General features: G+C 43.1%; 1 protein-coding gene across 4 annotated transcripts in view; it reads right to left on the minus strand.

Annotated features, from left to right (window-relative positions):
• Window positions 1–1364: 1364 nt before the first annotated feature.
• The window catches only part of mtmr11 (myotubularin related protein 11), a 31031-nt gene continuing 5771 nt past the window's right edge, over window positions 1365–26624 (minus strand). For 3 of the 4 annotated variants that reach the window (XM_035607510.2, XM_035607512.2, XM_035607511.2), the window contains 16 exons: window positions 24281–24350; window positions 17869–18005; window positions 17630–17699; window positions 16864–17003; window positions 16458–16542; window positions 13135–13282; window positions 12928–13015; window positions 12190–12278; window positions 11519–11646; window positions 10035–10113; window positions 9621–9691; window positions 8206–8378; window positions 7487–7657; window positions 6969–7187; window positions 5635–5952; window positions 1365–3609 (listed from right to left, as the gene is read on the minus strand). In XM_035607510.2, coding sequence (XP_035463403.1) covers window positions 3148–3609; window positions 5635–5952; window positions 6969–7187; window positions 7487–7657; window positions 8206–8378; window positions 9621–9691; window positions 10035–10113; window positions 11519–11646; window positions 12190–12278; window positions 12928–13015; window positions 13135–13282; window positions 16458–16542; window positions 16864–17003; window positions 17630–17699; window positions 17869–18005; window positions 24281–24350 — 2448 coding nt within the window. In that variant the 3' untranslated portion in view covers window positions 1365–3147. The remainder of the gene's footprint in view (window positions 3610–5634; window positions 5953–6968; window positions 7188–7486; window positions 7658–8205; window positions 8379–9620; window positions 9692–10034; window positions 10114–11518; window positions 11647–12189; window positions 12279–12927; window positions 13016–13134; window positions 13283–16457; window positions 16543–16863; window positions 17004–17629; window positions 17700–17868; window positions 18006–24280; window positions 24351–26624) is intronic. The other variant, XR_007030219.1, reaches the window with a different exon arrangement.

The raw sequence follows: 26624 nt of genomic DNA on the forward strand, positions 1-26624 counted from the left end.
GTTTGGTTTATTAAACTAGAACTACAACCAACAATCCGAAATGCAAAACAGCAGATCTCACATAACGTTTGACCTTTTTTTTTTTGCTTGAAAAAAAATTAAAAGATAATCTACATTAATTGAATGTCAAAGTAGCCCATTCTTGCATTGACTGATCATCCAATTAATCAAATAACCGTTTCAGCTCCACAGTGTGTGGACCTCCACATGCTCACTGTGCCCCTCCCCCTCCCAGGTCTCCCACCAAGCTGAGCTCCAGTCAGGCCGGCAGCCTGGAGAGCAGCTCCCTGACCGGCTCCCTGTCGCTGGGCCCCGACGTGCCGCACTGCCAGTGCTGCATCGCCTACGAGGCTCGCCTGAAGCGCCTCTCCTGCGGCCACTTGTACTGCGACACGTGCTGCGACCAGATCGTCAACCTGGCCTTCGAGGACATTGAGGGCCTGTCCGACTACCCCTGCCCCATGTGCAAGTCCATCCGCCAGCTGGGGGGCCTGGGGCCGTCCTCCTCCGCGTGCCTCTGTGGGCCCTACGGCCTCCTGCAGCAGCCGTGTACAGGGAAGGAGCACGGGAGTCAGTGGGGGTGAACTCAAAAGCTCTGGCATGGGAGGGATGTCGAGTCTCTTCTCTGGTGTTGGACTTTTTGGTTTTTCTCGTCTTTGACCTGGTTATTTCGTATTTAATGCGCCGCCACTGCCATGAAAGCTACGTGTTGACTTTGAACTACGACAAATGGTCGTCTTAATCCATTCAGTCTTGCTCTGTGCGTCTGTAGTGATCAGGTGAAAACGTCAGAATGCATGACATTAACATCCATAGGTGCCAAAATGCAAAGATGTTATCATAATAAATGTGGAAGAAGTGTCTCTTGTATTTCGGTGAATTGAAGAAGTGAGACGATTGTAATGATCGAGAAAAACCCCCCCATATTTAATATTTTTAATAACATGCAGGTTTCTACCAACTCGTGTATTAGAAACACTGAACAAATGTTGGGGCGTTGGAGCGACCAAACCTCGAGCGTTGCATGGACTTAACTGTGCAGTAGATATTTTCTATATTGACCATAATAATTCCTGTCAGGACACTTCTTACACTTATTGACCTGTACATGCCCTATGTCAGTATTGAGCATTTTGCACACGACTGTCAGATGAGTTTGATTCTGACTGTACATATCATGCGAGACGGTTTGGATTTTAGATTTTAATCCTACTGTACAGTGCCACGTTACTTTTTAAGTGTCCTAGATCATATGTGTAAATATTTATTTTGTTAAAAAAAATAAAGTTTGTGAGCTGTGTTCGAGAAGTGGGATTGTGTTTTCATTTTTTCGCGGAATTTGTTATTCAAATTATGAACACGAGTGAAGAGTTTATGAAGCGATAACACTTTTTTATTTATCAGGATCAAAACATGCTGATACAAAAAATATGTACATCTGGCAATTTGAAGTGAAGTTCGTACCAAAAAACATTAAATTAAAGGAGGACGCAGACCAACAGGTGTGAGCAGAAGGTCAAAAGTTCAGTTTTCCATGCAACAGGACAAAGATGGCCCTTTTCTTCCTACGGAAGACGAGCGTTGCTGTCGCACCTGGAAAGCTCTGAAAATGAATCATATATCAATATCGATAAATATTTACAACAATTGAATAATTCATAGTGCTATCAGGTGAGGTACCTTTAGACATGAGAGAAGGTCGGAATCAGTCGCATCTGACTACTGGTATCCTGCCCCGCACTATCTAGAATAACATGCTTTAAAAAAAATACATGATAATATAATGTCATCCGTCCGTGGGAGCAACGCTGGTGCATCTGCTCGACATTCCACATCATGCGAACGACAACCTGTTTGGATTTAAAGGCGCAGGACCGGACGGTGAATTAAATACAGTCAGACACTTCCAAGTCCTTGACCTAAATGCCGGCTGCATACTAACACATTCCCCCAGACGAGACAAATAAAGAGGAGGGAAATAAGCTTCCCGTTGCTCCCAGCACTGCTACCTTCTCAAGGTACGGTAATGAGAAAAATAATATTTTAGGTTTTCAATTGCACCAAACTGATGGAATAACCCTCAATGTAATACTCAAATCTGGTAAAGAAATCCCACTTTATCTACATGACATCAAAAATACTTGGGAGTGCTAATGTTTACACAGGATTATGTTTCAACAAGCCCTGGAATTAGAACCACAGTAATATTTGGTGACTGTGGCCACATGATCCAGACGTAACATCGGAGTGAATATAGGCCTCTCACTGCAGGCGGAGTGGAGAGAGATGAGATGAGAGCAGAACCAAAATAGCTCGCATGCCCCAAATTCCACACTGAAGTCACTGGTCAGAGCCTGCAGCTAAAAATAAAAATAAAAAAAATATGAGGGTTTTCAGAAATGATCTTTCTCTCAAAACAATAGTCGACTTTTCTATGAGCTGAATTAGGAAATGAATCCTTTGCACATCAGCCTGACAATGATATAAAGAGCATGTGGTAAAAAACGGCCAAAAAAACAACAACAGCCTGATGGTCCCACAGGAAAAAGGTTCATCCAGTGAAAAGCTGTGTTCACTGCATTGTGTCCTGTCACACCGGCCTCGACAACCGCCCAACGACGGCACTATCTCAAGTCCTGTTCGCTGGAACCCACTGAGGATAAGAAGCTCAAAATGGAAACTACACACTGACTCTTTCTCTCTTAAAGGGACGTTTACAAAGTGTGTGATAGAAGCTCCTACCCAACTTTAAGATACTGCATCTCGTACTTCATTAAGCATCTTCAGCCCTTAACCCCTTTTTTTTCTTCCTTTGCTTCGCTGCAACTCGATATATTTAATAAGAGGAAAACTGAATACCAGGATTTGTTTTTACAAATATATAAAAGAGTTGTCACATTTCTTTTTAAATACAGTACAGACGATAAGTAGCAGAGTAAAGGGCTCTTACACTGATTGTTTCATACTACTGCGGTTCACTGTGCTCCACCCAAATGTTTTCATCCTCTGGTTTATCAAATAAGGGTTTGACAGGAAACGCACGTCTGCGTTCCTCTCAGGGGAAGGTTTGTTCGGTGTTGTGTTGTGCAGGCAGGACGTGGAACAGTCTGGATCATTTACAAGGACAGTGATGACGAAGGCCGGACATCAGGAAGCTATCGATCCGTTGCTCTTGGGCAGCTTGGCGTTATTGGGTGCTGGGTAGTAGCGCTGGTCAGGACGGGCCTCCGTTGAAGAAGAATGCCCGAACAGGAAGGTGTGTTTGCTGCTTCCACCGCTGTCCCTGTGGCCGGGCCTGGACGGCGGTGCCGTGGCTGGCGGAGGGCCCCTGGAGGTCTGGTGGTTGGTGGAGGTAGGGAGGGGTGCCGCTCTGGTCACACCCGCGCCGTGAGGCCTCGAAGCCGGAAAGAGGAAGGTGCCGTTGTTGGTGTTTTGGTTCAGGTTGGCGTCGGTCCGCCGACGCTCGGCCGCCTTGATGGGCGAGTTCACGTCCGCGGTGGTGGCGGCAGCACCACAAACCTGTGCCAGTTTGTCTTTGAGCTGCTGCACCTCCCTGGCCAGTCTCTCCACAGGGTGGGGGTGGTTGGCGGAGGCAGGGTGGGAGAATGCCTGAGGAGGGAAAATGACACAGTTAGATTGTCTCGGAGTAAAGTCACTGCTCCAGAGTAAATGATCACTCGGAGAGACATCTGGTGGTGGTGTTTTTCTTCTTGTTGTCGACAAATCCAATGAAAAGACCCAAAACAATAGTGAGCTGATCTAGTGAAAAGGTCACTAGTTTGATATTATTCACGTGACATCGAACCCAACTATTTTCAAAACTTTAAAAAACACATCAATGAGCTGCTGTAAATAGTGCTGTATTTATATAGCACTTTTCTAGTCATATAGACCACTGAAAGCGCTTTACAGGAAAGTCACATTCACCCATTCACACACATTCATACAGCGCTGCTATTTACCGCGCATTTTTCTGTCACATTCATACACTGTCGGAAGAGCCGTCAGACACACTGTACTGGTGGAAGCTGGGATCGAACGACTCTCTCACACACACACACACACACACACACACACACACACACACACACACACACACACACACACACACACACACACACACACACACACACACACACACACACACACACACACACACACACACACACACACACACACACACACACACACACACACACACACACACACACACACGCAGTTAGCAGTCGGGTTTACAATTTAAAAAAGGTTTATTAGCTTAAATCAAGTTCTATATATTTGGTTTTGGTTTTTTATTTATAATTAAGTTTTAGTATAAAATATCAAGCCTCAATTACATTTCTTTGTTATAAGGGTTTGATAATCTTCCTGCCAATTTGTTTATTAATGGATATTGCCCGTATATTGGAAAGTCTTTGCTCCATAATATCTGCATTGGCCCGCAACCAATCCATATTGGTTGGGTTCTATGAAAATAATCTCACACAAATGAAAAATATATGGTATATCACCATCCTCACCCTTTAACATCAACTCTAATGCACCCAAAACACACTTTAGTACCTCCTCTGCAGTACCTCCTACCTGAAGATTACCATATATTCATTTATTGTTGACACCATTGGAGACGCATTTTGTAATTTAGTAGTTTTGCTGAATTAATATACAGAGAGAGTTGGATTATGTCAAGATTTGAAAACAACTGTGGAAAAGCAACACAACTCACGAAAACAACAAAATTAAACAAGAGCTGTGGCCTGGCTGCAGCTCTAATTCTCCAGCAGAAGCTCAGTGGTGCTGATTACTGAGCTATTCAGACATTCCAAACACAAATGTTCTTTTTGAATTAATAAATATCTTGTCTCAATGCAGCAAAGGACAAAGTTGAACAATGTGTTAGCCTGTAGGTGAAGTTTCATATTGTGAGAAATTATTTCCCCTATCACCCTACACTGTAAACCTAAAGTGATACTTTAGCTTGTACTTGTTCCTCTACATCTCCCTGCTCGCTCCCACACAACCCTCGGCTGTTCTCAACGTCACCGCGTGGGCACCGATGGACTCGCTGCCGTACAGGCATCACGGAGGCTCAACCACGACCACATTTGGGAGTCGTTGAATTCGACGGCTCTAACTTATCTGCACATGAAAGAGACATCACCCGCTGAACACCAAGTCATGACAGGTCGCAGCAACACCGATAAAACAGGTTTTAGTATCTTCACAGAGATTTCCACAATAATAGAAACAGAAATAACACCAGTCATATTGTTTAAACCAGGGGTTTCCAAACGTCTCTGGCTTGTGCCCCCTTCAAACCAAACTAAAATGTTTCTACGTGCAGCTGCTCATAACATGTAATCGCTTTCAACCACAATGTATTTTTTGCCATTTCAGTGTGTTTGATTCCGATTCTAAAGTGGTTGAAAAACAAATAAAAGTCAAAAGAAATTGATCAATTTTGTGATTTTTAATTTTTAAAAGTTAAATCTGATTGTTCACAACCTCAGATTTGTCTTAGGGGGCCCCGACCCACAGGTTGGAAACAGCTGCTTGAAGCAGAAAAGGGCATCTTGAAGTTCATGTGATCAGAAAATAATCTGTTTTTTAACACAAAGCATGCTACCCATGTACCTGTGCGTGGAGCGCCCCCCGGAGGTAGCACTCCCTCCACAGGCCCATGCAGGGCCCCATGAGGAGGGGCAGCAATGGCTCGTAGGGGTCAAGCGGTCCTTGAGATCCAGAGGTGGAAGTGAGGCCCTGGGGAAACTCGCTCAGGGTCCACGCCTTCAGCAGCCTCTCCAGTCCGGGCACGCTCTCGGAGGACAGCGCCCTCCGGTGGCTCTTCTTGTAAATGCCCGAACTGCCGCTGCGCCAGGGGAGCAGGTTAGCCGGACAGGAGAAGGTTCCTCGAGAGAGGAGGAAGACTGAGCCGGGGATGGTGTCAGTCACCTGGTGGAGGGAGCGAAAAGATGCTGGTAAGTCAAAGGCTTGATTCAAGCCACTTAACCCAACTGATTTAAAAATGGACTCAGGTTTCATTCACAGGTAAAAGCTCTTGTATTTTACCATAGAGCCCAAACATGTGCTATGAGGAATCTAAATCTATATGCTCCACATATCTGGAACAAACTCCCAGAAAACTGCAGGACAGCTGCAACTCTCAGTTGTTTTAAATCAAGACTAAAGACTTTTCTGTTTGCTGCTGCCTTTCAGTAAATAAACTATCTTTGCATTTCTTGTACTGCATTGTAACTTCTATCACCTGTGTTTTTCTACTTTAACTTTTTATTTTCTCTTTTTAATTATTGTATTTTATTGTGATTTTATGTTGCTTCCCAATGCTTTTAATGTTTTATGTAAAGCACTTTAAATTGCCTTGTTGAAATGTGCTATACATAAAATTGCCTTGCCTAAGTGATTGAGTTTTAAATTAAAAATAAATTTGTGAATTACTGATCTGCATTCCCCTAACAAGAGAGGACCAATCATGTACAGAAACCACCTGATGGTAAATCTGAATTACATTATCGTTAATCTGTTCCAGAAGAGTCTAACTGAATCAGGTTCATGCCTTACGATGGCCACAAGAGGGCGCAGTGGTCACTTGCATGAGCTCGAGACAGTAAAGGGGTCAATTCTGACAGTAGATGAGACAATTTCCCGGGAACATGCATAAAAATTCCTTCAGTGCTCTGACGCCGATAAACCATCAAGAAGTACTGACTGTATTTTCATCTTTATACATCAGTGAACATTGCCTTTGCAATATAATGTGCTGCTTTCAAGTAATAGCAAGCATCCAAACTAAAATATGGCTATTCACAAAACGAATTATATTTTTGACGCCTTTTAAGTGAAAATAATTAACAGTCATCGTCTGTTGTCAGCGTCCGTTGAACCGAGAGCTCCCGACTTTGGCCACCAGGGGTTGTGGTGCATCGTGTAAAAAGACGAGGCAGCTCTACCTTTTGTGTGTCTGGGTTGGTGTTGAGGTTTCCGTTGAGCAGCGGTTGGAGTGGTGGGCTCGGGGGGACCGGCTGAGTGAAGCACTCTTGTCTGCGTTTGCTGTACTGCAGCGGCCAGTCCCACACCGAGGGCAGAGGAGGGTCGGCCGGAACCGAGGAGGAGTCGGGATGAAGCGCCTCTCTCCAGCCGTTGACGGGCGTGTACGACTGCCCGTGGTTCTGGGGAGAGGAGGACATTTGTTTCAGATTTCTGTTGAATGTCAGCCCTTTCTTTTTCTCTGCCGGTTTGTGCAAAGGTTTTACGAGTCATTTACAATTTGCTATCTGCTGTAATAATGTGGGGATCTGTCAAGGACTGTAGGCTGTAACTTTACATCTTTTTCATTGAGTTTAAAAAAGTATAACGAAAATGACACAATAAAGTTGAATGATCATTCCCCTCATGAACACATTTCACAGGAGATGGCAGAGTTTCAGTCAAGCAATGCCAAAGCCCCTCCTCTCAGGTGTCCCGGTACCTGGGAACGTTTGCATCTCTCTCGCTGGCAGTTGGCCAGGAAGCTGGAGAAGAGTGGCAGGTGGATGCTGTCGTGCAGGGCCAACAGGAAGTCCTCTGTCAGCTGGAAACGAGAGGGATACTGGGACCACAGCTGCCAGACACAGTCGAGGAAGAGCAGGAAGACTGGAGCCTGCGGGGACGGAGAGACGGAGGGAAAGGGCAAAGAAGAGTTAGGATTTATTCGGTGAGGGTTTGAAAAACAGGGAAAGATGGAAAGGATGGGACAGGGAGGGGTGACCAAAAAAAGAGAAGAATAGAAGGAGGCAGTAAAGGAAAGATTAGTGAGAACAGAGGTGGACGGAGGGATGAAAAAAAGAGTTGAGGAGCATTATGTTTAAATTGTGTCTCAATTTAGAGTTGAATGCATCTCAGTTCTAGTCTGATATGCTGACATGAATGTAATATCCAGGATTATCTCAACAGAAATGTGTTATAATATGTGTGTTAGAAAATTTGATAAAATCTTCAAAATCATATGGTAAAATGTTATAACCATGTTCGTACATGATCTCACACTGTGGCAGACTAGTAAAATTAAAACCTTTCAGTTTGCCTTGTAATATCAGTGCAGCTTTCTCGAGGAGAGGTGTTTCTTTTCCCTTTGTCCCTGCCTGTTCAGTATGTCGACAAACTGCCGTGCACCAGGGTGGGACGAGAGGCAGAGCAGCGTTGTCTCACCTCCTCTTTGTCGTTGTCGCGGTGGTAGTTGATGCGGCTGTAGAAGCGGTGGCCGGCCATCACCCACTCCTTCTGCACCAGGCTCTGGAAGCCATGCTGCGTCCGACAGTGGGGGTCACACATCACCTGCACCACGCTGGACACCACGCAGCTCGTGTCCCGGTCCTCCGCTTCTGTGACATCAAACCCCCCCCCCAAAAAACAGGGAGAGCACATGGAAAATGGTCGTCAAACAGAAGTATCAGACACGTGTCAACCTGCAGGAGATGTTTTTAGTGTCTGATTGATCTGGTTTGACACATTAACTTGTGTTTTACAGTGCTGAAATATACAATATGAATTACTGACAATATGCAGGCAAAGTACATTCAATTTTACACACATTTTGTGAATGTGAAGTTACATGTAAGACACAACTGTCTCATTATAATGAATGCATTCATAAATGTTTGTGATGATCATGCTAACTTTTGGCAGGGAGGGCTGAATTCATCCAACGTTGCTCAAAACAATGTCACGAGTGCATGTCATCATCTCTTGTAAACTGATGCGTAACTTTGATATCATTGTAGACATCATGCACTCAAGTTGTGTATTTCACTCACATGGTTTTTAATGCGAAAGCAATTTAGGGACACACAAACGTTCAATGTGCAACCACAATTTAGTTTTCCAATGCTTTTTTTATCTTCTCTTCGACAAAAGATGGGGATAGACATAAAAATCAGCTAAAGTTGAGTATAAAAAAGTAGGTGACCTTCACTGCACGTTCGGGTTTAACCTGGTCTCTGTCAAGCAGCATTCCCTGCCACCTGATCCATCTTACTAACAGGAGGTGATCAGCTGACACCTCCGCTCCACGACAAACAACAGCCAGCATCTTCCTCTTCCACAACAAGGAAGTGAAAAGGTCACTCTACCAAAGACAACACAACACAGTGACACCAGTCTCGGGGGGTTGTGAGAATCATAACTCATGCACTCAACACTAGGAAGGAGCTTGGTCCCCAAGTCAGTGTTGTGTGAAGAGATGAGATGGCATATCGTACCGATCCAACCTACAGACTGGTTACATCCCTTCCCCGCCACAGAGCTAGTATATATATATATATATAAATATATATGGTGCAAAGGTCTTGAGATAAAGCCATGTCTTAATTCTTCTATGAAGACTACTTGACCTTTTCTCTCACAACTGAGCAAATGCGGTGGTTGTGTTGGTGTGACCGTGTCCGCAGGTTCCCCTGTTGTTTGAGCCCTATTGATTGTGTGCATGTAGCCTGAGCGGAGTGTGCTTGTTCCTGCTATAAAGCTTTTTCAAGGCAAGCCCTAATGTGGGATTAACGGGAGGGAGGCACCGTGAATAATGAATGGATTGAATAATATGAGCAGGGCTCTTGGGTCACGTGACTCACCTTGCAGCGCCACAGTCAGGTGGCCGCTGCGAAGCAAACAGGCCACTTCTGAAGCTTTCCTCAAACAGGACCTGGAGACAGAGGCGGGGTGACGAGATGTCATGGAATCACATTCATCTAACAACAAGTGCTACAAATGCAAACATTGAGTTGTAAAAATAAGAGGAGACCTATTAAGAGACACAATGTTGCAACTACTGATGTTGTCATTTTGGATGGTAAACGGCTTGAGAAACGACTGAATGAACTAAATGCAGCTTCATCGGCCTCTGGTTATTTTACAGTACGAAAATGAATTGAGCAAAAATGTTTGCTTAATTAACTTTACAGTTAAAAAAAAAAGACAAGCCATGAATAGGTAGAACCAGAGTAAGTTTTTTTATGCAGTATGATGGTTATCAGTCAGATGGTTACCTTGTGTAGTCTAGCCAGTGGGTGCTTTCCAGGGTAGATAACCATTTGTCATCAGGCACTGACACAGATGTGGAGATGTCTACAAAACAGAAAACAGGAATAAGACAGATTATATTCAGACATCATTGCAACGAATGTGAGAGTAAGCTCAGGCGTGCACACGGCAATCAGATGAGAGCTGGAGAATAAACTTACTGTATGAATAAAACTGCCCATTAGGGGGCAGTAAGACAAATTTAGACACAGCAGGTCTACTTTGTCCATAGAAAATGTAGATGTGCCAATGTGTTCTAGGCCTTAAAGAGTTCTTTTCAAAAATGTCATTTTGCAACTAATGTCAATATGTCGAAAACCTTGTGTCCCGAATCCCACTTTTTCTGAAAATCAAAGAATGAAAACACATGGCATTCACTTAACTACTTGTGAACATTAATCATCAATATGAACCTTGAATGGGGAGCCAAGTGTAAAATCCATTTATTGTCAGGGGCATTAGTCACTAATACAATTACCCATTTTTCTATTGAGTGGCTTTGAAGACTCAAAGCCCACAGCCACTACCAGACCAAACACATCAGAGTGGCTGTTTTTACAGGCCTATCTACTGAGCCATGAAGTGCTCACCCACAACAAACAAAACACTGAGCTGAAAAATGTGCGAACCGTGATAATCCCTGACCTTTACGCATTGTTTATATGCAAGTGTGTGTGTGTCTGTGTGTGTGTGGGTGTTTGGTGAGTGTGAGTGTGAGAGAGAGAGAGAGAGAGAGAAAGAGGGGTCAGCATTTCAGTTCCAGGGCCAGTAGTTGAAGACAATCATGGGTTTCGTCATCACTGTTCTTACTCAACCATGGAATGTGCTGTGTGTGTGTGTGTGTGTGTGTGTGTGTGTGTGTGTGTGTGTGTGTGTGCATGCGTGTGCTGTCATGACAAAAACAACAATAAAGTCCCTCTCTCAATGCCTGTTTTGGGCGACCACTAAACCACTAACAACTTTTTTTTAGTGCTATAATTATACATTTTGAAATGTTTGTCAAATGTGACAAAGAAAATTATGTACACAGGATTATTATGCCAAAGACCCTTCAGATAATATCACAAACATGACAGAGGATCGCCTACTTTAGAGTTAGGCGTTGTGAGAGATGTTGCTTGATAGCATTTGATCGAGCCAGAAAGGAATTGTACCGTTTCTGAATCCTTTCAAATCCTCAATCGTTTAGTATCTAAAGGCTAAAATAACTACAATTCTACAATTTATTCTTAGTTACAACCTATGTAGATATGAAAATGTGATGATGACTGAGTTTACTTTTTAAATAGCAGCAGTTGATTTTCTCAGCGAAACAAACCTGAAGGAAGCAGACATCAGAGCTCTTAGATATATTGATTCTTCACAATCCTCTATATGCTCCAGCTTTGTGTGCAGTGTGCTTCCTTGGGTGTTGTGTGCGGTTGTGTGTGAGTTTGTGTCTTATGCCCACCTCCTAGACAGAGGGCGCGCAGGCGGCTGTGTGCGAGCTGGATGTCGGCAGGTGACGGCAGCTCCTCGCCCAGCTCCACCACTACACACAGAGAGGACTGGCAACCGAACAGGATCGTCTCCAGGTTTCTGTGGATCGGCACAACCTGCTGTCAACACACGAGCTGCATCTGCAACAAGCCTATATATTGTTTTGTAAACTAGCTTTCTTGTTTTCGTTTTTCAGAATCTGTTAAGATCCAAATACTTGAAATTTTGGAATTAAATGCCTTTGAATTCAGAGCAGATTGCCCAGAGAACAGTGTAATACTTCACAAGAAAATAATTAGTTTAATGTCGCTTAATTCAATACAATAAGAAAATACAAAGTCTTTATTGAAAGTTGAGTCTGCTTTTCTAACTGCAGTCTCAAGCTTCTATGAACTCTTGCCGTGGTCAGTCTGCAGCCAACTCCTGTTTTAGTGAACTCTGGTGTGAAAACACATGATGCATATTCATGATGACGTGTCTGATGATTTCATTTTTGATGGGCTTTTCTGTAACAGCCACTCATCTTAATTTAGACTGAAATGACGGGTATATTTATTTCTACATGAAAGTTTTCCATAGTCACATTCTGTGAATGTTAATGCTGCACTCAAACCCATTTAAAGCCATTCAAAACACACCTACCTGATGTCATCTTTCTCATGATAAATGTTGTTCTGGAAACTGGCCATCCGCAGTAGATCACTGCCTCTGGGGTGTCGCCAACACCAACGCTGCCACAGAAAACACAGTTTTAGCCTCTGTACTTTTTTTCCTCCCTGAAGACTGCATCTATGAGATCTTGTAATTTGTCTCACAGGAATGATAATAAGAAGGAAAAACATGATGACAGATGACTGAAGTTTCGAAGCCTTCTATTATGATACATAACATTATACACGTGGGAAGGGCAAGTGCTCATTTGAGAAAACTCATTTTTATTTTTCTCAGGTCCCAACATTAGTTTTGAATGTAAACACCTCCTTTCTAAAACATGGAACCAAGAGTCGGACATGTTTTTGAGCTTTTGGGCCGAAACGGGGGTTGTTCAATGGCAACTTTGTCTGCTGTGACCTAGAAAATGTGTTTGATCCAATTTCCAAATCCAATTTGAATATTTGTGTCTAACTTAATACAAATAAGGGAATTACAGACACAGTCTTGAGCCGAGCAGAAAACATAAAAATAAACAAAATAAAAATAAAATCAGATTAAACAGGTTTTGCGAGAAAATCACAACATATTTTTCACAATGTAGAGGACTGAGGCTGTGAGAGTATAAGATATCTGTTTACAAATACCCACGGACCAGTGGGTGTTAGAATGAATAGCAGTATATGAAGTGGCAGGTTGAATCGATATCTCAGAACTAAGTGCACTCACAGGGATGCGTCCTTCATTGAAGTGGGCGAAGCTTTTCTTCAGCTCAGTGTCTAAAACCCTGTGTGGAACCACGGTGAACCTGGGCAGACTGACAGGACACGGAGCGCTCAGGTTTACAGGCAAAATAGAAACAGTACAGTGACAGCAGCCATGTGAGTTGTGAGAGATTCTCACATTTCTTTTAAACCATATGTGGTGTGAATTTACCTGGTGGACATCTCAAAGCGGTCGTTCACTGAGCTCACTCTCCAGCCACTGGCCCCGCACCGCTCCAGCTCCTGCTCCCAGTCCAAGGCAGACTCAAACCAGTTCATGTGGGTGTCTCTGCGACGGTTGCTTAGAAACTGCTTCATTTCTGGGAGAGGGAAGGTTATTCAAACGCATGAGATTCCGAAAATATACCGATGTGACAGAGTGCAAATATTATATCATAGCTCAGATACAGTTTATGAGGAAATTGTGTTTTTAATCATACTTTATCTAAAATGGTATATATCAATTTTGGGAAGACAAGCTTTTAACCAAATAATAATGATAATAATAATATAGGTATTATATAGCGCTTTTGTAGACACTCAAAGACGCTTTACAAATACAAAAAACAAATTACTCACAAAGAGAGAAAACAAAAGACTCAAAGATGCTTACATGAAAAACAAAGTATAGAACAAAAACACAAAGATTCAAGTGGCAGTCATGTATTGTATGCTTTCTTGAAAAGGTGGGTTTGAGTTGATTTTTGAAAGAGGTGAGAATAGAGGTAAAGAGCGAGATCCGGGGTGTCAGGCTCCTCTAATGAGGATTTACTGTGTGTTTCTATTTTATATAATCGTTAATGGAAAACATTCAAGCTTTTGCAAAGTTGGTCATTATTGGGAGCTTCTGATTGGCATTGTTCCCTCTTTATATGATAGTTTATGGACCAAATAATCAGCAGCTTTAATCGCCGCAATGATTAACTGAAAAACACGGACACGGGATGAAACACTGCTAAAAGTTGGCCGTCCAGCAGGCAGGCACAGCTGACTGTGAGACACATCAAGTCAGAGGGCTTGCTTCCTTTTCCCACCGGACTAAATTTAGCGGGAGATGAGAGAAGGTAAAAGCATCAAGAATTCAGCCAGAATCATTTGAAAAGTGTGGTAAGCTTGGATTTTAGAAACTGTCTTTTTGGCAGTGGAGTGAATGAACTGCATGTTCATGAACAACAGTCTGAGGTGCTCGCTTGTCCCAACATTTGCAAGGGACTGGTGGTACAGAGCACTGATCACACCCTGGACACACTTGACCCCTGGGGCAGAGTTGAACAGTAGGTTCAACTTCTTCTTTCATGCAGTATTTATCCACCAGCTCCTCCACAGCCTGGTCAGCCTAGTTTAGCTTTAACATAGCATAATGTATTGAATCAGAATTGTGTTTATTGCCAAGTAGGTTCCCACATACAAGGAATTTGTTTTGGTGACTGGTGCATAACAAACATAGTCAATAAGGGGAGGATAAAGCAAATAAAAAACAAGCATTGTTAGTACAGAGAAGAGCAAACTGTACAATAATAAATTAAATATATAAAAAGTAAAACTACATTAGAATGTGCAGTATGAAAAACGCATTGTGCAGAAGGGCTCATATTTCCCAATATATATGTTGAAGGGAACAGCCAGCTGAGTTTTTGTTTCGTTGACAAGACATTAAGTGTGTCCTATATGCTGAAACAGAGCTGGATTCCTAATCTCCGATAGCACAACATTACATCTAATTATGATGGGTTTAATCTGTCCCAAACTAATCTTTTCAATCACTGTCCAGATCCGCCCTCCAAACCCTTCAGTGAGTCTCTCTTGCAAAACTTGGAGAGATCTCCTCACATCTGGACACGGTTTCAGAGACCGTATTTTCATTGCGTCACCACAGAAGAGAATGTTTCTAATTTGCCAACCAGAGGGGATGTGAGCTTCATATGTCATTATGGTCTGCACAGGAACCCATAATGTTTCCTGTTTCATATTCTCTCCAGTATCCAAGAGAGCAGAAGACATTATTAAAGTATGTAGAAGAAGAACAACAGAGGAAGGTAGAAATAAACAGAAACAAAAAAGATGAAACCGAGTTTAAGTCATAGGGAAGTGACACAAACTGTGATCGCAGTTTTGGGTACAAACTGTTTTCAGGAGCTGGACTGTGTGAAAACCAAAATGTGAGAACAGATTTTTGAAGGCAAGTAAAACACCCAACACATTCATGCTGTGTTCCAGATTAATGTGGGCATTTGCTTCACACTTCCACTGAGCTGTTACCTCTATTAATATTCATCAGAGTCAAATATGCACAGGAAAAAAAAATCTGAATGATGGACAGATTGAATGACAAACACTTGAGGTCATCAGCTCTCAATCATTGCCCTGTCATTGACACAAAATGAAAATTCATTTTTCAAGGTCTCACTACTATTCATTTTGTTGTTTTGGATCAAATTGTATAACTGACAAAATTTTACAGGCTATTGGTTATTATAAATCAACATCCAGGGTGAAAAAAGCAGAGAGGGGGGATAAATCCATCATGTGTCGCGAGGTGGCTTTGAACCCCAACCTCCGGCATAGGAGACAGGCGCTCTACCAAAGGAGCTAAAGGATATAAGCACTAGCATTACCCGCGAGCATGTAGCTTATCGTTTGCCTGCGAGTGAGGTTATCACAAACTGCACTGCACAACAAAACATGCAAGAATTAAATCCCCCTTCCAGATATTCGTGCTGGGTGACATTCTGGAAGGCCGTGCAGTGATCAAGGCTGATGGAACCAGGATCATTAGGTCTTTTGTCTCGCGAACGCTGACAGTGGGAGGTCCATTTCGGATTTTATTGTTCTATCACACTATAGACTTGCAGTGCTTTACTTAGTTTAAACATTACGATTTTAGGTATTTTATATGAACTATTGGTGAAGTAGCATCGATCACTTTCAGGGAAAGATAAATCTTGTCGCACTCGGGGATGAAAATAATTCAGCAGAGGTGGGGATAGAAAGACCAGAAAGGGGGAAATCCCACACATCCCCCCCAGTAAATTGCACCTGAAATGGAATAACTGATGAAGTGGAATCAGGGAGATGGAAACCGTGGATGTCTTAAGCAGAAGTGTTTATTATAAGAGCTCAATATTGAGGAGACTTCTAGTTCGCTACACAGATCAACAGGTTCACAGTGTTTGGCGTCCCAAGATCCAGTAGTCTGCCTATCTCCGGTCTCTGTAGTGTATTTAGCTTTGAGTAATGTCGTCATCTCCCCGCGACTATGACACCTCGAGAGAGACTTCAGCTGCCCTCAGATTGTTTTTGGCTTGCCATAGATAAGATGGCTCACTTGGTGCCTGAGAAGACTCGTCTTAAGAGTTTCTCAGGGAGGATAGACAAAAATTCCACAACAGCACCCTGTCAACATGAGTGTGTGGAGCTGTGTCCTGATAAACAGAATGATGGACTGATCAGTGCCAGGCAGGGAACGGATGCAGATGCAGACATTAATGTGCTCACCTACGCTCCCGAGAGCAGCGTTCTGGAAAGATAAGACCGATCCTGGTTTCAGAGGCTGGTAGGTCTTGGCGATGGTGTAGGTCATCTGAGGAGGGGAAACAACAGTGAGCGCATCAACATGACAAAGGTCGTCAGCTTTCAACACAAGGGCACAGATCAGCTTCTTCAGGCAGAGGTCCTCAGGCTCTGAGATAACTGATGACAGTAACCAGAGCCTTGAATTCAAGCCAATTCTGGTGTGCCACACACACACACACACACTCAAAGTTGGATGAAAATATTCACCAACCTAGCACACAAATCTCTCCAGCACACACATACAGGGATAGTAATATTAATAATAATAAAGGTGAAACTGGAAAATTCCAGTATCACTACCAGCTAGAACCAGGCGACGGACACACACCTCTAAGACCTGTGCGTCAGGAGTGAGGCGGTCAAACAGGAAACATACGACCCTCATGTCCCGACAGTAAAGCACCAGCTCCTCTGGAGTGAACTTCAGCGAGGAGTTTGGGGTCACCAGCTTCGTCCTGTTTGGGCCCACTGCAACACAGGGGAGACAGGTTTTAATTTAACATTCAAAGGGGCAGTAAGCGATTTTGAAGAAAACTTGTTTGTGTCTTTGTTGTTGTTGTTGTTGTTGTTGTTGTGATTTTACTGCGCTGGCCGGGCTGCGGACCCGCGACCTTCTGTATGGGAGACCGAATCTCTAACCACTAGCCCAAAAGCCTTGAATTGCAGCTCCACCCGCTAGCACGCCTGTTAAAGCGTCGACGTGTGATGTTTACAAACTGCACTCGCAGTTGTTGTGTGGTGTGGCCGGAGGCCATCTGTTTTGTTTTCTATTGACTGAGCCAGGGCTGCTTCGAAAACCCGAATTTTTGGGGGGCGCACACACATGACATACAGCTAGCGGGCCGTGAGGAAATATACGCTGATTTTTACAAAACGCGTATTGCTTTAGAAACGATTACTGCCTCTTTAACAGAAAAAAAGGGTCAAGATCCAAAGATTATTCAACATTATTACAGCAGAAGTTATAATACACTGTACACAACTCATACAGGGGGCAAAGTAGTCAATAAATCTTGAGTCATAGCACAAATTCGTATTGAATTGAAACTTCCTATTGGTTGAGAGTGACAACGTGGGCGTAGAGTTTTACTTACCGACCACGACCTTCTCTATAGAAGCCAAGGCCACATCATGGTCTCCTAAAAGCACTGGGTCTGCATTGTCCTGCATTGTGAACAATATGTACAGGACTATAAATAAAACATTCTTCATTTCTGAGTGTATTCACACCAATATATCCAAGACTATACTGTATGTGAGCAAAAATAATTTTCATCCCGTCAAACATGTACTTCACATATTTGTCAGAGTGTCAGAGTGTGTATTTGCTCACATCAGATTTGGGACTGTCCTGGGGCACGAAGGCCACTCTGAAGTGAGTACAGAAGAGGGTCCCGGACAGCCAACCTCTTCCTTCCCTGGCGGTCAACTTCTTCCTCACCATAACAGCTCTCTGAAGTACACACTCACCTTAGTGAGGACAAAATGGACATGGAGCACAGAGGGTTACATGATGGAATTCATGGGTAAGGCAGTGTATGACAGGAAAGGGGTTTAAAGTTTTGAACGTGTCGGACTGTTTTTGACCTCTCATCTGCGTCAAATTGAGTAACTGAGTGTGTATGGGCGGGTGGGGGGTGCTTCTGGTGAGGATAAATAACAGGAAGTGCACAGACAGATAAACAACAGGCACGGACATTCACTGAGAGTAAGCTGCGGTTTGACAAACCCCCTCAAACAACAAGGCATGTCATTCAGTTGTTGAAAGTCCTCGGGCCACGGTAGACAGGTAGGCAGCAGAGGAACAATAAGAGCACCAGCTTAAGGATGACATTAAGTCTGATTGTTCTGAGTTACATAACATCAGTTTGGTTTGCTGGTAAATAGAAGAATAGAAGTTCATCAGTAAAAAGAATCAAACCGCACCTATTTGTCAAATGTGCAATGAATATTATTTAAACTGCAGACATGTATTCTAGAATTGTATGGAGATTATTTAGAATACATTTAATAACACGTCTCTGTATTATGCCAGAAATACAGATCAATGACAGACCGGCAAACAACATGTTCATCCGGTCAAGTGTAGAAAGGATGTTGACGACTCAGACGATGATCATCTACTGTGTTACAGCAATTTGAAATTAAATCTTAAATCTCCCAGAAATGTATCGAGAAAATGCCTTGGAATTTTTAGCTTTAATTTGACATTCAAAAAATATGACAAATCTGTACTGTGTGTGTGCTGGTAATCTACTGAGGCTGTAGAGAATAACAAGCCTTTGTCTTCTTTGGTTGAGTTGGGGAGGAGAAAACAAGCAGAGCAAGCTTCTGAAGATTCCAAAAACAAACTCTTTCACCCAGAAAAAAAAAATCTCACACACACACACACAGATGTGCATTAATCCTCTCAAAGAAAACAGAAAGGGAAACATTTACACAAAAACACACACACACGCACGCACGCACGCACGCACGCACACACACACGCACACACACACACACACACTGCAGTGAGACAGCACATTTTTTAATAGTCTCTTGCAGGAGTACAAAGCCAATGCCAGCTAGACTGTGGGTTTCCATGGCAACAGAGTCTAGGATTGGGTAGACGCAGAAAAAAGAGAGGCCTTTTTGTCCATGACAAGACCTTGGTTTGGCCAGACATACGGCAAAATAACACATTCTGAGGAAACAAAAAAAGTCTTCAGTTGCACATGTGGAACCAGCACGGGGCCGACACAGAACGACAGTGGAGCTGTTGTTGGGCTGAGCCCGGTCTCTGCAGAATACTCTTGGCTTGATGAGTGTTTTGGGGAATACCAATGCACAAACAGGAAGCAACCATTTCTACACATGAAACACTTGTTTACGCTGTGACAGAAGGAGGAAGGGGGGCCTTTGCTCAGGATTTTAATTCCTAAAGGCTTGCTCTGTCATTATGCTTTCACCCATTAGCTTCCAAAAACTATGGTTAAAAAACCCAAGTGCTGAACCTCTCCGCACATCATCCAGCTACAGAGATTTAAGATTGTTGGGACGGTGAACACAAGTGAACCTCTGTTGAGTGCTCGTCTTTCAAAGGAAAATCTGTGGCCTTGCGTGCCTCATTTATCGTCTTCCCAGGGCACAACAGAGCCCAAAACAATCCTGCAGCCAAAGGAAAAGGAAGACACGGGACAGAGGCCCGTGGTCCTGTTTGCATTCTTTAGTGAGACTTACGAAATTGGTGAGTCAGCTGGACCACTGAAGGTGTTTATGAGGCAGTTGTCCCAATGAAATAAGATGTGTTATGCTCTTCCTGCAGAGCTCCGGATAGTGAGTAATGATGTGCTGCACTAACACTGTGTTAGTGACCTTTCTACTTTCTTAATTAAAGCCACAATATCGAAACTTACTCATAACAACAATAATAATAATAATAATGTGCCACGGATGTTTGGGACATTTGTGCAAGATTACAGCTGTTCAACAACTGTGGCAACAACCACAGAAAGTCATGCAGCAGCATGTTATGCTGTAGACAGAACTGACTGTGAGTTCAGATTCTCTGTACAGCTACTTCAATGAAATAAACATCTTTAGAAATGCCAGTTACCATTATAGGGCGGACCAGAGACTTGGCCAAAATGCAATAATGGCCTTTAGTTTTGACCAAACTGCAGAAAGAAGGAACAACAAATGCTGTGCCTCAAGGAAATAAGTGTATTGAATCATGGTATTATTACCAGACATTTAATGGCATTTCTTATCTTTATTTGGTTTATAAGGTGCCACATGAAGCAACAATGTGGGGCCTTACAGTCTGACAGAGCCAGCATCAGTTTAAACAATACATAACTTTCAAGTAGAAGAAATCAGTTCAACTCAAAAAATGTGCTCAGGAACCTGTTTAATCATATCATCCTATTAGGGCTGCAATTAACGATTATTTTAACTATAAATTAATCTGACGATTATTTTCTCGATTAATTGTTTGATCCATAAATGTCATTTCCCAAACCCCCAAGATGATGTTTTGTTTTGTCCACACACAAAAGATATTTAGTTCACTGTCATGGACCAAAGAAACCAGGAAATACTCTCATTTAAGAAGCTGAAATCAGAGAAGCTTATCGTTTAACTGTTGCAGCTCTACATCCTATTAAGAACAAGTTGAGTTTGTTACATTAAATTTAAATATTTCCTTCCCACAGTTTAAGTTTGAGTTTCCCCTTTAATGTTTCAGCTGTTTCTGTTGATGTTGTGGTCACTGACTCGGATATGAGGAGAGAGAGCGAACCTGAAGGATCGGCCTGAGAAAATACAGCTGAGAGACGCCAGAACCAAATACTTTCATTCCCCGATTTATTTGTTTTCACCCACATTTGTTCCTCGTTTGCAACGAGAAATGCGCGCCGAGCGAAAGGCTTCTGCCCTCCTCATCCCTCCACTGGGATGAAGAAAAGAGGGCAGGAATAGGTTACTTTGGGTTAAATCTAGATATACAGAAGTAGTTAATGATACTGACCAACTGATGAGGATATTCTCTGTATGAATAACAACTGAGAAGCCCTCAGTGCCTGGAGTCTTTCCAGCACAAAATTTCGAGACCACTCTGTTGACTACCCAACAACTAGTCAATTCATACTGCCAATATGGCCAACTTACACTTTACAGGCCCCATGTTTTCTGTCCTATTATGGAGAATACATTGCAATATAACCCTTCAAAGAGAGAAACAAAGAGAATGTAATACTTTTTTTCAACATCAACATCAAAATCTAATCTTGAGGTCTTTTGTCCATCAATCAACGAGGTATATAGCTGATTGATAGCCTTAACATCCAGTAGTAACATAAGACGGCGGAGAGAGGGGATTATGAAGTTGCTCTGAAGGGGGTCCTGGTCTCTTGGCATTGTGTGTGAATGGCGAGTAGTACACACCCCTTCCCCCCACTCCCAGCCTTGAAAAGGTACATGATCTACCTATGGCGGTTGGAGCTGTCCTGACCCGTTTGCCCTCCCGCAGGCCGGCTCGGTTTCTGCGGTCCTGTGTCGCCGTGTCACATGAGAACGCCGTGGACGCCGAGCGCTGCCGGTTAACTACTGACAGAACGGGACGAGTTCTGCATCCGCATAGTTTCGCTCAACTCCTCACTGCATCTCGTTTGAGGAAGCATGCGTTCAAGGCAAACCTAAGGTACCCAACCATGTACTAACAGCATCACTGTGTTGTAATTGATATGAGAACTATCAAATCCTGATTTTACAGTCGTGTCGACAAAAGAATGATGTTTTTGCAGTGTGTGCATGTGTGTCTCGGAGAGAGGGAAAGGGAGAAAGCGAGTCCGCAGGTGCAATGTGAGCCCTTTCACTCCGTGCTGTAACACTGACTGGCAACTCCTTTGTGTCTGAAAGGGAACTTGTTCTCACAAATTGTCTCAACACTTAACACTGCAGCATGAGCACAGAGCCAAAGGATTGGTTTTCCCTGCCCCCAAAAATATGAAGCCACTTTTGGAAAAAAAAACAGTGCCCAAAACGGTACACACCCTGCAGACATATGGTGAGTAATTTAACTCAGAGATGAGCTAATGAAGCTCACCAAGGCAAAAGACAAAAAAGGTTCTGAAAATTCTGAAAAAGTCCTGCCGAAGCACATCTGTCTTCTTCTTTCTCTTGATGTTAAACTGGTCCTCATGGACAGCTGTGTTTATAATCTGCCTGGAATGAGGGTGGAGAAGGAGAAGAAAGAGGGGGCACAGAGAACTGTACCGTGTTGTTGGAGATGGAGATGAAGTTGAAAGCCAGCAGGGGGAAAAATGTGAAGTAGAGACGGTGGACATTTCACGGTGAAATGTTAGCAGCTAAGAATAGGATCCTCTGTGAGTGCTGTCAAGGAGCAGCACAGTCTGGAAAGTATTTGATAAAAACGCACTGCTGGAAAACAAATTAGACAAAGTCAATGAAGTGTGTTTGTGCACACATTCAAAATGTGTGTATGTGTGCAACTGTGTGTGAGACAGGACATATGTAAGTCCACAGTACTAGTGTACTAGTACTGTGGACGGCAGGTGTTTTAAAGGTGACATATTATTAAAAAAAACACTTTTTCAGTGTGTATGCACATAAATGTGGGTATCTGTGGAGCCTGCCAGCCCACGAACTGGGGAAAAAAGACCACCCTGTCATTTTTTTGTGAAATGGCTAAACCCTACAGCCTGACTCTGAACGACTGGTTCAGATTGCTCTCCCACTGTGCTGTCACTGTTGGACTCTTTTGGGGTATCCCCTCCTTCAATCTGAGAATCGCCACTTTTCTGGTGAAGGGGCGCGACATTTCCTACATGTTTTGAAAGCGGTTGACCAATCACAACAGACTGGGCCAATCAGAGCAGACTTGGGTTTATCTGGAGGTGGGGCTAAAATTTCGCAACACATTAGCTGTTTTCAGACATGAACTATGGACAATGGCCGCAGGAATTGTGGAGTTTGCGCTTCACATATGACGAACGCAGCAATAGATTGTCTGAGTCAGCCACATTGAGAACAGCAGAATAATCTCTGGAGCTTTCTGTGGCATCTGGGAAGGGCAGCAGGAGGCTCTGATAAATCCGCTGCGGGAAGCAGAGTTCTTGTTTACAGTCACCAACACGCCCGCTCGCTCGCTTGCTGCGATTTCTCTGGAGATTCTCCCACTGTAATATCACTTGGGCTCACTCGGACACTCTACCGACATCATAACAGGGGACTGGCAGGAGAAACTACGAACAATGCTCGGTGCAACATTCTGCGGATATTTGCGTTCTTACATCAGCACCTCCGGAGAAGTTCAGGACAGTGCCCGGAGTTCAGTGCCTGTCTGATCGCAGCTCTATAGTCATTCGTGAACAGGCTGATACGCGAACCGGTAACTGAATATATGATGTTTTGTTTCCAGTACAAAACTTTTCACCACAACTCTTCAACACAAAATGAATAAAATGATTAAGGCATGACGACTACTACTACTACTACTACTACTACTACTACTACTACTACTACTACTACTACTACTACTACTACTACTACTACTACAGCCCACACACATCTTGTTTTGTGAATTAACTATATGCATCTACCAAAGTCACATAGGACAAAAAACAAAGAACCAACTGTTGCCGCATTGATCTGCATGAGTTGGAACTGTCAGGCACGTTGTACCTTATCACTGATCTTATCATCAGTGTTTCATGAGGCACTGATTTAAACTGTGATAGACTGTGACACCAGCTGATGACTTTATTTACATTTATTATTTGGGAACGTTTCAGCATTGCAATGAAGCTGTGGATTGTCTTGATCTCAACTACTATCCACTGACCGAGTCTCTTTTTATTTCTTCCCGTCTCAAAGGGCAGAGCACCTGCTGTGGCATTCCTGCTCCAGGTGCGGCTACAAGTGCAATATGGAAATATCAAAGGAAAGAGAACAATGCATCCAGCGGCAGTTTTTTCCGCCCCAATGTTACTGAGTGTTGATATTTTATGTGACGCTGGGGCAGCAGTGGCAGCTTGTTAACAGACGTTCGTACTGCAAGCTGCTGTATTATTCAGTGCCTTTACAAGTTTCTGGTGCTTGATTTATTATGATGTCAGCTTAAAACTATTGTTAGAGTAGCTTGAATCATTATTTATTAAGTCAATGCGAGATGCGTGGATTTATCACAAGCAGAGGTTTTGACAGAAAAGTGAAACCAGATGCACTTGAAAGCACCGTCTTACCTGGAAGGCAGCGCAGTCCAAACACATCTCGACTCCTTGCGTTCGCCCCACTCTGACTCAGCATCCTCTCCTGTAAGTGAAACACATCATGACATTAACACTGGTCCACAGCAGCACCTCTTTTTATTCTGAAAATCACTGCAACAGACTGGAGATGTCCAATATTTTTTTGTCAAATTCAGCGAATATTTCCTCTGTTCTTTGGGGGGGGGGGCTCAGTCCTGGCTCTGTAAATTGAAACCCCCAGAAACCCACAACACTGTGCGTGCAGTTTGTAAACATCACGTCACCCGAAACCTTAAGAGGGGCGCTGGCGACAGACATCTCCCATACCCGAGGCTGCGGGTTCGAGCCCCGACCAGCGCAGCCAAACGATCAACAAACAATGTTTCTCCAAAATCGCTTACTGCCCCTTTAAATATCAGCCGATAGAATCATACTAAACACGCGATACTTTGCTTGTATCATTTGTCAAAACATCGAAGTGTCAAAAGTTCACCGAGTCAGGCCTCTCTTCACTGTTTTCAGTGCTAATATAAGGTAACCTGCTAAAAATAACAGGCAGCCATTATGACGGTGTTGATCTTTTTTTACACAAGAAATACGAATGTGGACGTAAAAGCACACACGCGGCACGTTGACAGAGCCTCACGTCACCTTCGGTCTAGTTGATTATATTTAAATCTTGCTCTGCCAGCTTCTGTCAACAAACATTTTCAAAGACAAAGGAGACAAAGACGACCACACAATGCTCCATGATTCTTAGTTTCCATGTTGCCGCTCTGTTTGTTCCTGTTTCTTCTGTGATAGTCGTGATGTCTTGTGTACGTGAGTCGGTTGCCCGAGCACGGTTCCAACCCCACAGAGCCACAGAGGTCTCTGTAATGTGTAATCAGACTGTGAGCTCACCAGCTCATATGCTTTCACTTAACTTTGGTGCTAACCCCCTTCTTACCCCGGTCATTTACATTTATCGTGTAGAAAAAAAAACATAATAATCAAACCCCTGCAACGTGAGACAACGACATGATTATACAGGTGGCGAACGAGCTTTATAGTGGTACAGAAATAGAGTCGGGACCTTGAGCTGACGTCCAAGAAAACTATACATTGTAGAGCCTCAACCTTTTCGGAGTTTAGCCCACAATGAGACTGTTATTCATTGTTTTGTTAAGGCACCGGCTTTATCGTGAAACATCAGTGTTTCTTCGAGTCAGCAGGGACGTGTGAACAATAACAGCGAATCCACTGAGTCACCAAATTTCGTGCTAACAATTTTGCAGTGTAGTGAATTCCGTGTCTGTAGCCCGCTCATGAAAACCTGAGACTTGATGCTTGTGGCCCTCCTTGGAAAAAAACACACACGGGGAACATTTAACAGAGGGAACCTTTGCTCCGCATAAAGGCAGCAGAGTCGCACTTATTCACGCCGGGTTGTTTTTTACTTTGCAAGTGCGAGCGTCTGACTGTTTCATTAAGGGTCGGAGAGATCCTGCAGTTTGCTGCTGACGCCATCTTGATGGAACATTACAATGTCAACAGACGGTAAAACAATTTTGGTTACATATTTTAAGTTTAAGTTTTTTAACAGAAATAAACATCAAAAGGTGAAAAAAAAGTCTTATTGTCATGTGCAGAAATTCTTAGTTTGCGGTCTCTCCATCCTGATGCCATCAGTTACTGTAAATAAACTAGAATCTAAGAAGGTCAAAAGATAAAAAGATAAAAGAAAGCCACACGAATTTACTTATTAATCAAACCAGCGCTATTGGGGTCATGAACACAGTGATAAAAACAAAGAGCGGTTTTTATTCAATCCAAATAACATGAGCTCTAAATGACGTCACGTTGGCTACAACCTCGCTGTGGTGCAGTATCTCGCTTTAAAATGCTTCTATACTGCAAAGTCTTAGGGCCAACTGTATGGGGTTCTCCCTAATATATATTTCAAGACTGTGTTTATTCCAAGACGTTCAAGATATGGTTACAGTTGCAACAACTGAACTGACCAAATTAAAAGGCACAAAGCTCAATGTCAGCAAAAGCCGCAGGGGACTTTTTTGGGGTTATATGGCAGGACACTAAAACTTAACAAGACTCAGTTGCTTCAAGAGCATTGTTCTGGGGTTTTTTTCTCCATCTGGTTTTAAAATGTATCCTGCTTTCTCTCCATCAACACCCACCGAAAAACCCGCAACTGAATTCCTTTTCCCCCTTAACAACATCTGAGTTTTTTCAGACCCTTTTTTATCATTCCTTTCATAGTCTCTTAGATCTGTCCTCTAAAAGCTCGTCGAGCTACTTACAAACTTGTACCTAAGGGTCTTGTGAGGCAAGTAAATAA

The sequence above is a fragment of the Scophthalmus maximus genome, chromosome 20 (genome assembly GCF_022379125.1).
Source record: "Scophthalmus maximus strain ysfricsl-2021 chromosome 20, ASM2237912v1, whole genome shotgun sequence".
Taxonomy (NCBI): domain Eukaryota; kingdom Metazoa; phylum Chordata; class Actinopteri; order Pleuronectiformes; family Scophthalmidae; genus Scophthalmus; species Scophthalmus maximus.